The 19,348-nt window shown below is 47.9% G+C and overlaps 2 protein-coding genes across 4 annotated transcripts; one reads left to right on the top strand and one right to left on the bottom strand.

Annotated features, from left to right (window-relative positions):
• Positions 1 to 1,917: 1,917 nt before the first annotated feature.
• On the top strand, positions 1,918 to 8,807 carry CDKN3 (cyclin dependent kinase inhibitor 3). Of its 3 annotated transcripts, none has more exons than NM_001252162.2 (7): positions 1,918 to 2,120; positions 2,327 to 2,382; positions 3,856 to 3,900; positions 4,628 to 4,850; positions 5,734 to 5,765; positions 6,043 to 6,146; positions 7,439 to 8,807. In NM_001252162.2, exons 1-7 carry the CDS (start codon positions 2,044 to 2,046, stop codon positions 7,523 to 7,525), a joined length of 624 nt encoding a protein of 207 aa, NP_001239091.2. In that variant the 5' UTR covers positions 1,918 to 2,043; the 3' UTR covers positions 7,526 to 8,807. The 3 variants fall into 3 exon arrangements, with proteins under 3 accessions (NP_001239091.2, XP_046797839.1, XP_046797838.1); XM_046941883.1 differs by having other exon boundaries at positions 4,763 to 4,850; positions 7,439 to 7,960; XM_046941882.1 differs by having other exon boundaries at positions 2,327 to 2,484; positions 7,439 to 7,960.
• Positions 8,605 to 14,767, bottom strand: CNIH1 (cornichon family AMPA receptor auxiliary protein 1). The gene is made up of 5 exons (NM_001033006.2): positions 14,659 to 14,767; positions 14,291 to 14,359; positions 11,410 to 11,522; positions 10,173 to 10,316; positions 8,605 to 9,474 (listed from the first exon to the last, which is right to left on the bottom strand). The coding sequence occupies exons 1-5, from the start codon at positions 14,737 to 14,739 to the stop codon at positions 9,447 to 9,449; spliced, it is 435 nt and encodes a 144-aa protein (NP_001028178.1). The 5' UTR covers positions 14,740 to 14,767; the 3' UTR covers positions 8,605 to 9,446.
• Positions 14,768 to 19,348: the final 4,581 nt, after the last annotated feature.

The raw sequence follows: 19,348 nt of genomic DNA, 5'->3' as shown, positions 1-19,348 counted from the left end.
GTGACACCAACTGGCCGAACAAATGAAATGTGTAAAGGTGGGGATCCCCTGACAGCAGTGAGAGCATCTGAACCCACATCCCCAGGTGTGGCCACGGCTGGCACACATCAGGCAAGGAGCCTTAAGGCAATCACAGCACAAGGCAGCACAGCTGAGGAGAAGGGCACTTGCACACACTGCCTACAACAGTGCTGAGAATATGGTCAATGTCACACCCCACACGGGTGAATCTGGTTCCAGAGCTCACAGTTAACTTCTAACATTTCATGACTTATGTGGGGAGGAGAAGCCTGAAACTTCTTTAGATTGTAACATGAAGGAAAAGGTTAATATCCACTGCTGCAGAATCACAACGTTGGTGTCACTGGAAGGATTTATGACTGCTACCTGCAGAATGCTAACTCCCTCAGACAGCTCACGAGTGACAGTTCCTCTGTGCAGTTCCAGTGCTGAGCCATCGACAGGACTCTGGGACCAAATCAAACCATAAGTAAATGATATTTGCTCCACACATCTGCTTCATTCAAAGCCACTCAGGAATGGACTATTCACACCCGACCAATCTGGGGCAGAGATATATGGTTAGGAATGTGGCTAAACACAGGACCATACCTGTCTATCACGTTTCTGGCCACCAGACTCTACAGTCACTGGGAAATGATGGAGCTGACACACTGGCTCGAGTCCAATGGCTTGAGGATTCACCATCTGAGAACATCGCCTGCTGGTTACATCAGGAGCTGGACAAAAGACAACGTGGGCAGCTGCTAAAGCATGGGGGCTGCCCATACAACTGTCTGACACTGTCCAGGCATGCTGAGACTGTAATGCTTGCTCCAAGGTGAGGCTGAGACTGTGGCCTGAAACAGCAGCACGTCTGGCTAGAGGACACGATCCTCTCCTGCAATGGCAGGTTGGTTATATTGGGCCCCTCCCTCGGTCTGAGGGGGTGAGACCTGCATCCAAACAGCAAGAGGGCTAATGCAGGCCTAGCCAGTGCCAAGAGTGAACCAGGCACGTACCATCAAGGTGCTCACCAAGCAGCTGCCCACTGCACACCTCAAGTCATCGAGAGCGCCCAAGGGGCATTTTACTGGTCATTTTACTGGTGCGATGATACAGCGCTGAGCTGAAGAAAACAACATTGAGTGGTGATTCCACCTGCCATATAATCCAATGGGGGCGAGCCTGATTGAACGCTATAACGGTGTTCTTAAGGCTGCCCTGAACACAGACTCTCAGTCCCTGCAGGGGTGGACAAAGAGACTCTATGAAGCAGTGTGGGACCGGAACGAAAGGCTGAGGGATGGCAGACGCAGTGCCTTGGAGACCACACGAGCATCCCTGCTTAGGATCCAAATTACGGGCACCAATTGTTGGGTAAAACCCCCAGCTAGCAACGAAAGCAATCTTCTGCTCCATCCCCTGAGATCCTAGAACCACGTATCCACAAAATAGAACAGCCTTGGAAGGCGCAGGTAGGACCAAAGTGGCGCAGCCTACCTGCATCTCGGGGGGGTCAGTGGAGGGTGGGGGATCGGTCGTACCCCCGGTAATGGGGGGAGACTGCACCACCTCCCTGGGCAGTCCATTTCAGCGCTCCTCATCCCAACCATAAAGAAGCTCTTTCGCACGTTAGTACAGAACTTCCTGTGTTCAAGTTTTAGGCCATCTACGACTACTTTTCTTTGCTAATCGAAGCGACAAACGGACAGAAGTTTCCAGAACGTGAAGCCCGGACGCCGGGGGGCTTTTTGGATGCTAGATTCACGCCATGTCGCCGCCAGCCAATCAGCGCGCTTCTCCTCCTCTGGCCGCCAATCAGAGCGCTGTTCCTCGAGAAGGCCCCGCGATGGCTCTCCATTGGACGTTGAGAGGGAGGGGCTCGACCAATGAGATGCGACGGGTGGGCGGGCTGAATTCAAACGGACGGCGGGAGAGGAGCGGCGCCATCTTGGGGCCGGGGCCGGCACTCCGGCCCTAGGCGAGGGGACGGGCGGCCCTGTGGTGGGTTCCTCCTTCCTCCATCCGCAGCCGCGAGCCATGCACGTAGCCGGCTTTGACTCGTCAGATGAAGAGGTCGTTGAGGAGGAGGGGGAGGAGCCGCTGCCGCTGTCCTGGTGAGGGGCGGGACGGCCGCGGTGGGTGTGGGCCTGGGAGGCGCTGTGGGTTCTTATCGCCCCTCTGCTTCGGCTCTGTGAGGGAGTGTGTTGTTCTCTCTGCGTTGTAGGAAATCGCTCTTAAAATAACCAGTGTAGAGCTGGTTTTCTTTCCTTTTTTTAAAAAATTTCTCTAGTTACCTAACGTGCGATCTATCTCCTGACAGGCTCCCTCTGTCTCCTGTCTACTCCTCCGCGTTCCTGGGCGTGTGTTCCCTTCCGGGTAAGCAGCGCTCGCTGAAGTCTGCGGGTGTGTTTGGAGCTGATGAGGAACGTCTCATAGCCCTGCGTTCTGTTTTCCATTATTTGGCGGAGTATCTTCCAAGTAGTATCCTTCCAGTACTTGTAGGGGGTGTGTAAACAGCAGGTGGAACGGCTGTTTATGAGGGTGGATAGTGATAGAACAAGGGGGAATGGTTTTAAACTGAGACGGGGGAGGTTTAGGCTGGATATGAGGAGGAAGTTTTTCCCTCAGAGGGTGGTGACGCACTGAACAGGTTGCCCAAGGAGGCTGTGGATCCCCCATCCCTGGAGGCACTCAAGGCCAGGCTGGATGTGGCTCTGGGCAGCCTGGTCTGCTGGTTGGTGACCCTGCACATAGCAGGGGGTCGGAACTGGATGAGCATTGTGGTCCTTTTCAACCCAGGCCATTCGTTCTATGATTCTTATTTTATAATGTACAAACTGGAGTAAGTGTTTAAAAATGCCAAGGCTAATCTGGAGGATTTCTTAATGCAGTGTTGTCTGGCAGAGCGATAACAGAATAATGGCTTTCTTCTCTTATCAGTTAAAATATTTGTTTTTTAAACTTACTATTATGACAAGCAGCAGCACAAGTGAAACAAGACTGTGCTGGCAGTTCCTTTATGTGATGTATCTGGCCCAAGTTGCACTTGCTTGTTGCACTGATGCATCTATACTGCCCTCCCTCTGTGTCTGGGTTTCACCACTGTTTGCTTACTATGGCCATAATATAAAAATGAGTATGTAATCTTCCACTGTATTTTTAACTACCAAAACTGCAGCCATGGTGAATCTGCCTTGCTCTCAAAAGAGTTACAGAGTGGCCTGGGTAGTGACTGTGAGATTTCCCCATTAAAAGCACTTACTTGACTTTATTTAGCCAAGCCTGAGAAATGAAGCTTAAGACTAATTCCATACTAAGGAACTAGAAAAAATGCTGACAAATGTTTAAATTTAAGATACCTTGAGCTAGGTGATGTCAGTACTGATAAGAATCCCACAGAAACTTGAACACATGCTAACATATACACCAGAAATAGCTGTATTTTCATGTTAAGCTACATGAGCTGCTCCTGTAATAACTGTTTAACATTTGAATGCTAAACTCCACTGACAGTACTGCCAACAGAGCTCTTCTGCAGGATTCTGCTCTTATGCTGTCAGGGTGTGCTTCAGGAGGTGCACAGTCCTGGCACCAATTGCACTCTGACTTATAATACCCCAAACTTTTCATCTGTAAGGTGCATAACAGCTTAAAACCTTGAATGACTTTTAAAATCCTATTCCATGACAGTTTAAACACCATTATCTGCTTCATACTGCATTCTGCACTAGTAATCAATTTGTAGAACTGTGGCTTTGGTGCTGAGGAGAGGTTGTCTGCTTTGTTCTTCTGTTGTAGCAGGCATTTATGAAATGTGAGGTCATAATCAGCGTTCATCATTTGTTTTAGGTTGCAGGTTTAAGGATGTTAGAAGGAATCTTCAGAAAGATATCGGTGAGTCTTCTGATCAGTGTCTGAGTGCCTCCCCTTTCCATGGAGTGGGTAAGAACAATGTGCATGTAAAATGAAAGCAGAAGTTACTCTTACTGGCTTTCTTTGACTTAACCTGGAGTCTGATGGAGTTGCTGTTTATCTAACCTGGGCAGGATATTCCCAGGCTGGAGCAATACAGGTATCTGTCTATTTCTCCCAGTACCTTGAGTTCTACAAAGTCACACACCGTGTACAGGCCAAGGGCATCTTCAAAACAGTTAGGACTGAGATGAATTACAGACCTGTTATCTCCCCTTCCCAGGGGAAAATGTGAAGAGGATAGAGAAGATGAAATAGTGTAAAAAATCAGTGCTTGGTATTCAGCTGTGAAGGTTAGTAGAGTGGAAACTAGTAGTAAGAAAACAGTGCTTGGACAGGGATAGCTGGAGATGGGGTAGAATCATGCTTAAGCCAGCAATAGTTAGTAGGACTGTTTTCAGTGCTGACCTGACTTTGGGTGAGCCTTGTCTGTAGGCTGACTCTGAACTGAGAATTCCTCTAGCGTGTTATCTGAAGCCAAATGTAGGCAAGACTCAATAGAAATAAATGCTGCTCAAAACAAAACCGCTAACTTCTATTGTCTTAACTTCAAAAGGTAAACAAGGGAATTGGTACCAAGTAGCTTATCTGTTTATGCTTAAGCTTGATGGGCTTTGTTTATTTGCAAGTGTCTTTAATCTGTTGGCAGATGAACTGAAGAGCTATGGGATCCAGGATGTGTTTGTGCTTTGTACCAAAGGAGAGCTCTTAAAATACCGAGTACCAAACCTTATAGATGCCTACCAAGAGTGTGGGATCTGTGTGCACCACTATCCTATTCCAGATGGAGATGCTCCTGACATCACCACATGCTGCACAATTCTGGAAGAGCTCAGAAGCTGCCTGGAAAGCAACAGGAAGACAATTATCCAGTAAGTTGTGATTCCTTCGCCGAGTGTTCCTGCATGACCACCTGAAATGGAATCCTGTCAAATGACAGTCACTTTCTTTAGGGATAGTTCAAGCTGTGAAAAGCTTCTTTTACCTCTTGTGTACCTCTTTGGAGCTGACTTGGCCTTTCTGAGATCTGTTTCTCCCTCTTTCCCCTTCTGTGTCCTGCAAGTGCTTCAAAATGTGTGCTGGATATCAAGGGTATGTGTGTGTTTGTGTGTGTGTAGAGATACATATATACACACACACCTGATATCCTATTTTTTTTATATCTATCTCATAGGATAACGTACCCCAGGCTGTTTACCAGGGGCTCATTGGGTTCTAGCAGTTCAAAATTCATTTTAAATTGCATAAGACTGGTTGAAAGTTATATCTTAAGGCATTTGTAGCTGAGCTCAGGGTAGAGGGAATGAGCTTTTCCAGATCCATGTTCCCTGAGAGATCCCGCTGACAGCTTCCTGCACAGCCAGCCACTGAAGTTCTTAGACTTCTTAGTGATGCAGAGGCCTGCTGTTACCATTAACTCACAACCATTATCAAAACCTTCCCCTGGAGTAGGATTTTAAGGAAATAGAGATCTCTTCATACCTTTTGTTGCTCTCTTGTGCCTTTGGGGCTATTACTGTGAATGAAGAGAAACTTTAAAACAGCAAATTCTCTAAAATGACAGTAAAAAAGGAAGGTCTGGAGAATAAAGAGGATACTCAGTATTTCTAGAAGTAATTACAAGGCTTTCTTGTACTACTGCTGCTCTTGATTATATTAAGGCAAGAACTGTATCTTACACTTGCTTGTGGAGGGGGCTGTGGGTGTTGCAGTGTACCACAGCTTGCTATAACCAAACCTTCTCTTCTCTTTCAGCTGTTACGGCGGCCTCGGACGCTCCTGCCTCAGTAAGCAGCTGTCTTCCCCCTCTCAATACCTGATTAACTAAGTTGATTTAGACCTTTGTTCCCATGAGACACCACTGCCTAAAGGTGTAGCAGTCAGATGGGACAAGAGCCATCCAATTGTATTTGGTAAAAGGTCCAACAGATCTGTGAACTGTGCTGTGTTGGGGCTGGCTTTTCCTAGAGTGGTTTTCACAGAGTAGAACTTTTACTGTGCAAAAGCAGTGCTGTGCAGAGCAAGAGGTGCTCAGCAGAATACATGCTTACCTTTCCCTTACAGTAGCTGCATGCCTCCTGCTTCAGCTTTCGGATGTAGTGACACCTCAGCAAGCAATAGACAGCCTCAGAGACTTAAGAGGATCCAGGGCGATACAGACAATCAAGGTAATGGGACTGCAACAGGTAGCATGTATTGAAACAAGTGGAGAGTCTGGACAGTTCTTCCTTCCACTTCATGAAGGGATCCTTCCATCTCTTGGAGGTGTTTCACAGCTGCTGCCCCTGCTGCAATCCTGAGTTTGAGCTGCTGCTGGCATTTTTCTTTCCTGCTCATACCAGCCTGGTCTACCTGCACTGAGTTCAACACTTGTCCTGCTTGTCTGCTCTTTGCCATCATTAGTAATCTCTTGCTTTCTCATCCTTACTGCTGCTCATAGCTCACTAAGCTGTTGTCCCTCTTTCTGTTGTCCTCATTCTCTTCTGCTTAATTTTTCTGCCTCTTAAATCTTTCTGACTCAGCTTAACTGAGTTCTGCAGCTGCCACATGAGTGCACTAGCTGTCTTCTTCCAAGTACCCCTAATGCTATTCTTAAACCCTACGTGGAGGGTCCTAAGCTGCTTAACAGTTGGGTTTCTTTTTTTTCTTGCTTTGGTGGGGGTTTGGCTGCTTTTGTGTCAACAGAAGTTCACGCACAAGTTATGCTCTTACAATAGTTCTGTGTACAGACAAGAGAAGCTGACATTGAATCAGTTAACAAGGCAGTAGCTTCCAAGAAAAAGGAGTTACCTGAAGCCTGTCTCCTTGCCAGCTCTAAGCCTCTATGGAAGCCAAATTTTATTTGAACTATTTGTTGAAAACTGGTTTTCAACAAACCCAGAGGGCAGACCAGGGAGCAGCTTGCATCCTTGGTTGAAGGGGTCTAGGGGTAGGAAATATGAACAAATGTTATCATTTGAAGCCTTCACTTGGGTTGGTCTCTCCTTTAGCCTCTGATAGTTAAATCTCATATTGAATATGAATCTCATATTGAATATTGAATCTCACTTGTATATTAGTGCTCCAAATGATGTATGGGTTGGCATGACAGCTCTTAGCACAAACTGTTGGGCCTCTGTAAGATGGCTGGAGATTGTTTGGCATCGTGGACTCTTTGTGGAGAGAGCAGTACTCTTTGGTTGACCCAAATAAAGCAGCTTTGATTTTCTAACGTGGATCTCCCACCTACCTAGAGTTACCTTAGCTCACATTGTGCCCTTTCTGGTAAGCGTAAGAAGCATCTCATCTGTCCAATGGTAAAAGAAAAAAATTCCAGAGGATTTGGAGTAAGCACAAGAAGAAAAACTAAATAGAGTTGGAGGGTGCTGTTTGAATTTTGGGATATCAGTTTTTAAGATGGGTAGTACCTGTCTCAGAAGTACACAGCGCTCATTACAAATGTGATTGTGCTTTTTTTCAGCAATACAATTTTATCCATGACTTTCGAGAGAATGTAGCTGCACATCTGGCAACACAGGATACAGTACAGAGATCAGTATCACGGTGAACTCGTGCTGGAGTGGTGTGGCTTTGTCTACGTGGCTGTGGCAGACACCTGCACAAGGCAGCTCATCCCAACCTCAATACTGCTCATGGCTCCTGCCTCAGTGACGCTGCTGCTCGCTTTCAGATGTGCGTGTAAAATGTTGGGGCAGAAATCTTGATGCACATAGAGCATCTTCAGCTGTTTAGCAATCGTTAGTACTCACTGCCTTAAAAATGCACGGAACTGTTTTGTGTTCATTACTGGGGTGGTGGTGGCCTGAATGCCTAACAGGCTTCTTCTCAATACAAGGACAACTTGCACATAGAATATCTCATGTTTAGCATCTCTTGGCACTGTGCTGCCGCTGCACTGGTGTGCTGGCCTCTTGGTGTGACATCCTGGTGTGCTGCCTGCGTGGAAGCAGGGCTGGGCTATCAAAGCTGCAACTGCATTTCATTTGTGTTTTGTCTGTTTGTATGTAGCATGAGAACTGAGACAAGTGGTTGGACATGCAGGCAAGATATGGGCAGAAACAAACTAATTTCATTCTAGGCTACAGAAGTACTCAAAAAGCAACCAACTGAATGGGAGACACTCAGTGGCTGTTGAAGATGCCAGGTTCCCAGCTCAGATCTGTAACAATGTGGGTTTCCACCTATTTTCTCCCACTATACAGCACGTGCATATTGGACTGCAGATTTCTGCAGCCACCTGTATGATGTGCTATCACATCTAGCACCTGAGAGGCTCAAAGGGAACAAATAAACTATTTATATGACAGCATATAAAACCTATATATATATTTTCCAGCTAAAACTGGAAAATGACTTGGTTTTCCTGAACAGGATTGCTGTTCACAATGACCATTTACAATGCAATGTTAGCAGTCTGTGAAACATCTCCCCCAGCCCCAATCACTATTTATCTGCAGAGCCACAAGAACACAAAAGCAGGGAATTGGAGCTTCCCTTTTCCAGGCACAACTTGATTCTGTGTTCTGTTTATAAAAGGTAATGCAATTATCCCATCAGAACACAGGTGAATGCAGCAGGTATCTGTCCCATTTAAAGACAAAATGAGGCACCAAGTAAAAGTAAGCATTTCTGAATTTGAGACTTTATTTATTGCACTAAGGAACAGCAGGGCAGTTTCACAATCTCTCCTTTGAAAAAGCTCTGTAGTATTACTCTCAAGCTCAGGAGTATTTTCACCATTGGAATTGATAAATGTGGCTTTATCCAGTTGTGAGTCAATTTGCTAATGGTGTCTGTGCACGGACTGTAAAAAAAATCATCTACATTCACTCCTTTGTGGACAATGCAATGTTTCCTATCACAACGACATACGCCTGTGATTACAGCAAGGCTAGCATTTGGTGAAAATACAGAAGCCTCTGAACCATGCACGTACAGGGAAAGATTACCCAGATAGGAAAAGAAGAGAGAACAGAAGTACTGTTTCTGCAATTGTGTCCCTGAATTCATCTCTTAAGACCGACATCACCTACAGGGCGACCGCATACAGGGCATGGCGTGCCCAGTCCCCCCAGCCCGTGGCAGTGCAGCTGATGGCAGTCAGAGGGATACAAGGCCACGCTGAAGCCCGGCCCAAAGGAACTGCTGTGCTATGGCTGCTCAGTTACAAACACCTACTCGAGGACTACGGCTGTTCCTTATGGAGTGCAAAGTCAAAACCCAGTAATCTTTATACTAATGTACACGTAATTCCATAATTTCAGTGTCCTGGTAAAATATAAGAAAACAGTCTTTCCACAAGTATAAAATGTGGAAATATTTTAAAAATAGGGGAGTCATTGTTTTGTAAAGCAAATGCGATCATCGGATTCCGTATTTAATCTTGGTACGACGTTGTCGCTGTAAGTAATCCATGGTTTGTGGCTTTTGCATGCACTTAAATGGAACAAAGCTTGCCGAATGTCTCCTTAAGAGCTCACCAGAACATAAATCATGCTGAAAAATAAGAACAACATAACATTCAGATGTGTAGTTTCGATAAACGTTACACGTTTAACGATGCGGTCTTAAAGGAACAAACCCGTGTGAGGCACATGGACTGCGACGGGAGGTTTCACACAAACACATCAGAGGGGCACTACGAAGGATGATGAGAACTGATGCAACAAGCAGATGAAGCAGCACCGTACAGGGAGCCCTATAACACCCCTAACCCACGTCAGCGCTCAGCAGCTGTGTCACACTGCCCCAGCACCCGTCAGCTTTTGGCTTGGAGGCAGGACAAGGCACAAGGGAGTTGTGATGGCTTTTGTGGGTCCCATCCCCTTTCACTCTTGGAATGACTGCCACCTTAAACTCGAAGAAAAATCAGTTCCAGTACCTCCACAGCTGAGAAGTATTCCTGCTCCAATTTCTTAATGAACATACGGGTCTGGGTGGGGAGGGTGTCATTCAGTTGTGCTTAACAGAAGAGAGGCGTGGACCTCTCCAGTCATCCTACCGCACAGATCCGAATGAGGAATTCCAACCAAATTAAGACCCGTGTTTTAAAACAGAATATAAGGCAGGGGTGAATTCTTCCCTCAGGAAAGTTGGTGTTACGTACATTCCTGAGTTCAAAACTTCTGTTGGCACTGCGCCCAGCCTAAAAGAGCGGACTAAAGATTAGACAGAGGACAGAGGAACAAACTTACCCATATAAGTAGTAAAAAAATGATAGAAGGTAGAATGCTAATTTGCACCATCCTTCCTTCTGGCAATAGGCTAAAATGTCTGCATTCATGATGGTTGTAGGATCATACAGACCAGGGCCGCTCATCACAGGTCTACTCATGTACCTGGAAGCGACACACAATCAGTTTTGGGGCACCAGCAATGGCAAACATGGGTTTGTGCCCCCCGCCCACCAAGCAGCACAGCTCTGCAACGAGGAGCCACAGCCCACAGGAGACTGCAAAGTGCAGGAGGCCCCATGCTAACCACGGGCACCAAAGAGTTTCTAACACACAGAGCCTCAGGAGCTGCCCCCAGCCTTAAACCGGGCCAAACTGTGGCACAGCAGCTGGAAATAGGACATCTGTTTATAAAGGAGAAACAGTATTCTGCAAGTTCTACGTGGGATTCCTTATATAGGATTGGAAAAGGTGGAGAAGGGATCACCGCAGCACCCTATGTAGCCTGCAGCCTTGAGTCATTAATCAGATGTATACTGGGTACCACAGTGGAGGAGCACTCATGCAGATCAATGCAGAATGATCCCACAGCTGTGGTTTAATGCAGACTGCTGGCAAACAGCCACCCTACCTCCAGTCAGGACGAGCACAGCTAAAACCACACAGGGAAAACCGTTCTGTTGGGTTCCATTTCAACCTCCTGCAGCTCCCTGCACAGATACTATGACAGAATCATAGAATGCCTTGGGTTGGAAGGGACCTCAAGGATCACGAAGCTCCAACCCCCTGCTGCAGGCAGGGCCACCAACCTCCATATCTAGTACCAGCCCAGGCTGCCCAGGGCCCCATCCAACCTGGCCTTGAACACCTCCAGGGATGGACGGGGCATCCACAGCCTCTCTGGGCAGCTGTTCAGCACCTCACCACTCTCTTGGTAAAGAACTAGCAGCAAAAGGAAGCAGGACTGCCATTCCTACCAGCAGCCCACGCTGTCAGTATGCAGCTTCAGTGCACCTCTGGCACATCAGCTGCCACTGCTGCCCAACACAGGGTTCTTGCACAGCACGAGGGAATACAAACAAGGAGAGGAAGCAAAGCGATGCTTTTTGTTTGATAGCCTGGATGTCAGCTTTCTCACTGCCACCTCAGGAAGCATCCTTACTTGCTGCAGACACAGAACACTGAACAGGAAGCACTGCAACAGGAGAATGAGATACAATTCACGTGAGTACACAGACACCAGACTCGTCAATATTACCTCCAAATATGATAAGCCAACAAAGGCATATTGAGACCCAGTGTAAGCCACTCTGCTGCACAGAGAAACATAACACAGAAGAATGCATGGATGAGGTACTCTGGAAGTACAAGCTGGAAAAGAAAAAATACGAGTTAGAAGTTTGGATAACTCAAAGCAAAAACGTGCATTGTTTCATCTATTTTGGAGGTAAGCCTTTGTTTAATGATTGTTTTAAGGAACACTAACAAGACTGCAGCAAGTGAAAAGAGCAACTAGCAGGACGTGCCTTGCTCTTTTCACATGATATTCATCAACTGAGAAGAAAACTTTATAAAATGAAATGCTCAGAGATCTCTATTGCTTCTGTTAGCTTAAGTGCACCGTGAACAGACCCACGCTTTACACGTGGCCTCCGTAACAGAAAGAGGCAGAGGTACTTCTGCTCATGTAACAGAGAACCATCACCAAGAAACACGTGCTATGAAACTGTTTGTAGGCAGAAAGATGTTTTGTGTTTTCATATATGAATATCGAAACAAAGCTGTCAGATAGATGTAATATTCAGCTTCCAACTAGTGCCAGGATGGGATCTCCGAGGCCAAGCTCTGCCCACCGGGTGAGCACACAGCCAGCTTTGGCCTCCTCCACCCGCACCTGGCATGCATGCTTGGTAGCATCATGCTTTCCAGCAGGAGCCCACAGAGCTAACTATCAATTACTATGACATGACTGAAGCATGAAATGCCAGCTAGTGTTAGTGGTATTAATAGGAGTAGTATGGAGGGGTAGGTAGAATAAATGCATGCAAAGAGCCAGCAAAACCTTGCACCCACCACGAGACCAAGGCACCCCACAGTGCTATCGATTCCTCTTCTATTAAACCATTCAGAAAGAAGCAAATCTTCTCAACTAAGGAGCGTTAAAATACCTCCTCATGAGAAACACTGCATTTCCAGCTCAGATTTCAGCTCTGTGTGCCTGCACTCACACACACAGCACAGCACATCCTGCTCTTCTTCCTTTGCGTGCAGGACTCTATCAGTGCCACAGCATTCTATCATTCTTGCTGAAAGCCCCAAACTATCTCCCTTGGAATCTCAAGCCTCCCAAGAAACATCCTCACCACCTACTCTGCTGCTACATTCTGCTTCCTGAAGTGGCACAGACCAAACAAAGTGAAAGCACATCAACAAAAACAAGCTGTCCTAACTGAAAGGTCTCAGGAACACATCTGCATCCAGCTCCTCCTGGGTATACTTACCAGTTACACCTTGGCAACTATTTATAGTGGAACAACAACAAAACCAGTGCTACTCTGTGCTTGGCAGCCTATTTACACCAGGTCTGAAATTTGTGGTTTAGTGCACGACACATTTCAGGACGTATTTCTCTTTACCTTCTCTATTAGATCCTACTCCCACCCCAGGACAACTCTCTCTTGCAGTGTTCCCACACCGACCCTCCCCAGCTGCCCTGACACCATTTACCCGACCCCTTCAAGAGCCCAGCTCTTCACCTCACTTCCAGCTGCTCACCTCCTTCCACAACAACAGCAAATCCCAAGTTAGTTCCTATTTCCACCGCAGCCGCCACATAAACAAACACCACATGCACGTGGGTTAGCGGAAGGTTAACATTTGCTTTAAACATGCGCACTGTAATACTTCAAAGGTTGCAACAACGTCATAATGCATCGATGCAATGAGAATTCGCCTTCCCCCACACTGCAGCAGGCCAAGCAAGGGAAACTGTTAGATGCACGGCTATCCAGGCAGCAGTGCTCTGCCGATGGCCTCCTGCCCTTCTCTTGCTGACCATTTACATCCTCCACGTCTAACACATGCTCTCCCCCCTCCCAGCTACTACAAAATGCAGTTTCCCTTTGCATAATTTACCTGACTCTTCAAAACACAGCGCAGGACTCACTTCTGCACTGCCCCTCTGTTCTACCTCAGCTCAGCACACCAAGCTAAAGGAAAAACCCTGGGACACGGGGACAAAAACACCTGCTTAACCAAACCCCGTGCTCTTTAGCAAGCTCCCCTCGTGCTTCTGGTTACAGATGCAAGCAAACAGTTTGCCTCCAGTGCTTCTCACAAAGCAGGGAGCATCAGAGCTGCACCCCTGGTCATGGAACACCAAACAAAGAGGTGAGGATAACATGTATTGTGTTACGGCCACCGCAGCCCTTAAGCAGAAGAGGAATTTCCTCACCAGTGCTTAAAAAGAACTCATCTCCAATAACCTCAGAGCTTAACCAACAGCAAGGTTCATTTCAACCTGAGGCTACTACAACAACCCCCAGTGGCAGAGTTACATCGAGATGGTCTGTAAGGTCCCTTCCAGCTCGAGCCATCCTCTGATCCCAACCCGCAGGACACACACAGCGGGCATGTAACAGTTTTCCTCACTTCACAGCGAAGGTAAAGCAAGCAAAATTGTTGGGCACAAAATATGGGAATCCGGGAAGCTGTCAGAAACCCCACGGGACAAAACCCAAGCGGATGAGCAGGCAGACAATGAAACGTCTCAGGTACTACGGATGTTCCTAACGAAATGAAAGCGGCGTTAAAAACGGAACTGAGAAGCAGTACACACCTTTAGTGCAATTTTGACTCTTTTAATCTTTTTGACCCTTTCAACTGTCTTTGTGCCGAAAACGTAGAAAGCAGATTGAAAGAGTGTTAGTAGGACAGCTGACAAGATCACCACAGACCAACAACAGTCAGAACACTCAACTTGCAAGTACAGGAGAACCAAAGGGTCTCCCCTGCGGCTGCCCCAGGCAGCCAGGCTCCTCAACACAGATGCGCCTCAGCTGCTCCGTTACACCGAGGGAGCAGCAAACACAAGCACTTCACACGGACTCAGTAAGCACAATCGTTAGCGGGCAACTTACAGGATTGAGCGTGTTGCACTGGTCAATGGGGTTCTTGTAATCCGTCTTCAGCTCATCGAACGCTATGATCTGCAACAGAATTGGAACGGCGCTCAGCCTTCAGCCCGGAAGCAGAAATACATTTGATCCGCCAAAAGCAGCACATGGGCACAGGGCCGCACCGCCCGCTGCCGTCAGGGAACGTTCTTCCCAATACCTTGTGAAGCAGCACGGGCTCACATCCCCTCCATCCCATCCCCTCCCCTCCCATCCCGGCCGGGGCCCGGACGGCTCCCTCAGGCCGCGCCGTGGATCGGCTCCAAGCACCGGGCTGCTCCCCGCGGCTCCCCCCGCCCCTCCTCTCCTCTCCTCTCCCCTCCCTCACTCACGTGCCAGATGGCAAAGAAGATGAGCGCGGCGGTGAGCAGCAACGCCAGCATGTAGCAGAAGGCTGCGAACGTGAAGGCCATGGCGGCGGCAGCGGGCCGGGCGCGGCGCGGGGGCTGCCGGGCGCGATCATTCACCGCCGGGGCCGGGCCGCGCCACCGCGCAGCCGCTGGGCTATGGCGCCCCCTGCCGGCGCCCGCCGGTACCGCTGAGGTGGCGGTGGGTGTGGCCACGTGATGTGGGCGTGGTCACGTGGGGGCGTGGTCACGTGAGGCGGGCGTGGTCACGTGCGCTGGCTCGGTGGAAGATGCGAAACGTGAGCTAGGAACGAATGGGAGCAGACGGTGTGCGTTCCCCAGGGCCGGAGGGAAACAGGCTCACACCGCTTCCATTCGGCACAACCAGAGGAAACATCAAAGAGATGAGAAAATAAACAGCTGCAGAAGAACAGATCTGTTTCTTCCATCGGTTCACATAAATGTCTTTCCAGTTTTAACCATGGCTCCCTGCAGTAGCAGCAGTGCGGGGTCGTACTGTGCAGTCACTTCTTCCAGGCAGGTGCTGTAATTAACGACCCACACAAAACTAACAGCAGCCAATAGCAAATAAGGTTTGCTGGTGATATTGGCCAGAAAAGCGTGCGCAGCATTCAGCTGCAATTACCTCATCAGGAATAGCAGAGGGCAGTAATTCTGCGTGACAAGGATTTGTTCAGTGAAGGATCTGTTGTATTAATTATCATTAATATTAAGACAACACCAATGAAATGAAGAGCAAATTCCGCAGACGAGGCCCAAACTGGTTTTCACTTCACCCGTTTGGGGTTTCAGAACACACCACAGCCACCTCAGGATTTGCTCTGATTCAAACAACTTTTTCCTTGCATGAATTATAAAAGAGCTGAGAGAAACAGTATGAGGAAAGCACAGCAACGACCTGGAGATGGCCCAATGCTTTTACTGCACTTTCCTGCACTCACTGAGTTTAATCCTGATTGGAATCACAAGGGAAAATGTCAGCGTGTGCTCATCTTAAATCCCTCCAAAGCATTTGTTCCTATGGGAGAACAGACACGTAAGCAGCCACAGTCCAGCATTTACAGGCTGTTCACAAGGGAGAGTCAGCTGAAGGAAGTCCCTCCATTGCAGCTATCAGGGAGGAATCTAATAGTGTTAAACTTAGCAATAAAAACACGCAGACTTCAACAGAGTACAACTGACCTTATTGGGTATGGAGGTGAGAAAGTCCACTAAGTGTTTCTCTGCAGCTTAGAAGGAGCCTTCTGTGTACCTCTAACACAGCGTGGCTGAGGTCCCATTTCTGCACACACGAGAAGCAGCAGCAGAACCCCTCTGCTCTCACTCACCCCATTGGTGCACCAGCAGACAGCAGGAGATAGGATGATGGTTCATGGCTCAGTCTTTGATCAGGAGGATGGAGAGCTCTCTCAACTTGTTAGCACTGATTTCCGTCCCTGGGCAAACATCCTTCCTGTTGTGATCACCCTGTTAGTGGCTACCTATAGAAACCAGACCCACAACGTATCAGTGTGACTGGGCAAAGGGATCAATGGCTGTTTTCTCAAAACTATTCTATAACCACAGAATGGCCTGGGTTGCAAAGGACCACAATGCTCATCCAGTTCCAACCCCCTGCTATGTGCAGGGTCGCCAACCAGCAGACCAGGCTGCCCAGAGCCACATCCAGCCTGGCCTTGAATGCCTGCAGGGATGGGGCATCCACAGCCTCCTTGGGCAACCTGTTCAGTGCGTCACCACCCTCTGTGTGGGTGAACAACACGAGTCGAGGTGCAGCAGCGATGGCTGAAGATCACGTTTTCAATCCTTAGCCCTTCAAAGAACAGCTTTAAATTCTAATCCAAATATCAACCACTGCAGCTCTCTCAGCGTGAATAAACGGAAGCTGAAACCACAGGCTCAGAGCTTTAAAATGTCATTACAGCTGGTATGTAATGATAACACCAAAAAAATCCACTGCTAATTAGTAGAAACAGAGTCACCATTGGTTATGGGGTTACAATTTGATCAAGCTAAAATCAGGGCAGCTGCTGATCAGGACAAATCTGCTCCCCCAGGTGTAACGTCACCACTGCCCCCACCCCAAAGCAGGGAAGGTGCATGAAGCAGCCAGAAGATGTGGCCCAGTTATCAGAACATCACACTTCGCCACTGCAGCTCTGACAGTCCCAGCAGACAGTGTGCAACACACCTGTAAACGTGGGAGGAAGCAGTCAGCGTGGGACAAGGGAGACTCCTGTCTTGCTCTTGTCCACAGACATCCTGTGGAGCTTCGAGTATAGAACCCTCAGAACATATTTGCACATTTAAGTCACACTAAGTAGGATTTCCAAAAGCCTTCATCTCCATCTAAAGTCCTTTCTAAGTCTTGCTTTTGATCTCTCCAGCTATATCTGCATTACCAAATCAGCTCAAGGCTCTACCAGCTCTAGCAACTCAAACCCCCTGCTTGTTCCTAAGACGCAAGTGCTGCTCTGCAGTGGCCCTGGCTCAGCAGTAGATCTCCCAGCAACACACTTACACACAAGGAGCAGGCTGGGGTTGCTGGCTCACTCTCCACATCTGCCTCTGCAGCCCATGCAGACAAGGTCATGGAGCCTTAAGCTTCAAGATCTTGTGATTAAACTGCAGCATCAATGCAGGGAATGCAGACAAAAATAGGAAAATAGAGAAAATAGACAAAGATAGGACAAGGGGAAATGGTTTTAAACTGAGACAGGGGAGGTTTAGGTTGGATATGAGGAGGAAGTTTTTCACCCAGAGGGTGGTGACGCACTGAACAGGTTGCCCAAGGAGGCTGTGGATGCCCCATCCCTGCAGGCATTCAAGGCCAGGCTGGATGTGGCTCTGGGCAGCCTGGGCTGCTGGTTGGCGACCCTGCGCATAGCAGGGGGTTGGAACTGGATGAGCATTGTGGTCCTTTTCAACCCAGGCCATTCTAGGATTCTATGAAAAAAGTTCCCTGGAAAAGGACAATGGCTGTGCCTCACCTTGCAGCCAGCAGAAGCAGGCTTATGTCAGACTATCCTTGAATCCTGGATACCTAAGGTAAAAAGGGCTGTTGAGTGGATGCATCTAGTTTTCCGTTCTTGGAGTAAGTCAGATATACAATTCCTTTTGTGCTTTTGAAGCAAACAATTGCACATTCACAGCTGGACGTAGGGTATAAATATTATCTCTAGCTCATCCCTTGATCCTGCCGTCCCAGCCGAATTAATCACGTTCACAAATCAATCCAGGATTTGATGCTGTCAGAGCAGATGGCGAGGCAGGCTGTGTCTGTGAGCAAGGCAGGCGCGGCCTTCTTCCAATTATCCAGCAGCATTTTCCAGCGGCGGATATTTAAACTTCAGACATTATTTGGAAGAAATGCTAAATCTCTCCCGTCCCGTATTCAGCTCAGTTAAGGGCACTGACCCCTGACTTTCTGCTCTACTTCTGCCCACTAGGGATTTAGGAAACTTACAGGATGGCCAACACCCCTTTCCCTTCCAACTGAACATTTTCTGCCCTGTTTTCTTCCTCTGTGTTCTCATTTCTTTGCAGAAAAGAGGTGACAACAACAGATGCTGTATGGCGTGGGATTTCAGGGCTGCTCTACACTAATTGTAGAGCTGAGTGCTGTAGAAAAGAGAAGCTGCATTCATGCTCCTAGCAGCCTTCCATGGCACATAACAGCAGGAACAGTTAACAGTGTGCCTTTCAAACAGCCTTGATGGGACTTCCCCACCGCAGCAGTAAATTTGCCATGAAAGACAGTCACACTGTTTTCCCAGTGTTCACATCTGTTCTGCATTCAGTGTCTTTCGGGCTGATAATTGCTTTCCTCTCCCCTCTGCCTCCTGCTGAGGAACTGCTGGAGCTGTCAGAGGCATTTCAGCTGAGCTCAATCATGTTCTGCATGCAATGCCTCACTTAGCACCAAAGGTGAACGAGGTTAACCAAGGGGATGTTTGCTGTCCCTGAAGGAATGAAACAGTACAAAACAGCCCAGAGGAAACAATCCCCTGCGGTGTCACAAAACCGACTGTGCAGATTTACTGCATCTATGCAAATGTATCAAAATCATCTCCTTCACTTTATGGGTCCATTGGAGAAAAGACATAGAACCCAGACAGACCAAGGCAAGGCTGCTGCAGACACCTGCCATCCCCACAAGACCATACAGCCTCAGTATCACCAAAAGGAACAGCAGATATAGAAGCTCCAAGGGACAACAGTGGCCAAGTTTGCTTAACTTTTTGATATAAAGCTGGAAAACAGAAAAGTGTTGCCTATAGATCCGGTGGATGCTTCTGCCCCTGGAGACTTTCAAGGCGAGGCTGGATCAGGCCTGGTGGAGCTCTGGTGTCCCTGCTCGTTGCAGGGGAGCTGGACTGGATGGCCCTCAGAAGTCCCTTCCAATTCTAAGGATTCTGTGATTCTAAGAGCTCTCCTTAGCAACCTCATCTCAGGCAAGCCATCTGTTGACTGATCTGGAAGAGAAAACACAACCTGTACATGACATTCAAGCAAATTTGTACTACTGCACAGAGGTTCTCCATTTTGTTCCTGATTCCTTCTCTAGCTTTCACTTTAATAAGCACTCAACTGACCTTTCCATATAACTATTACAAGCCAATGACCTTTTCTGAATGAGAGCAGCTGCCCTTCA

This window comes from Gallus gallus, chromosome 5 (assembly GCF_016699485.2).
Source record: "Gallus gallus isolate bGalGal1 chromosome 5, bGalGal1.mat.broiler.GRCg7b, whole genome shotgun sequence".
NCBI classification, from domain to species: Eukaryota; Metazoa; Chordata; class Aves; order Galliformes; family Phasianidae; genus Gallus; species Gallus gallus.
Note: the sequence above shows the minus strand (reverse complement) of the source record. Positions and strands in the feature narration are given on the sequence as shown.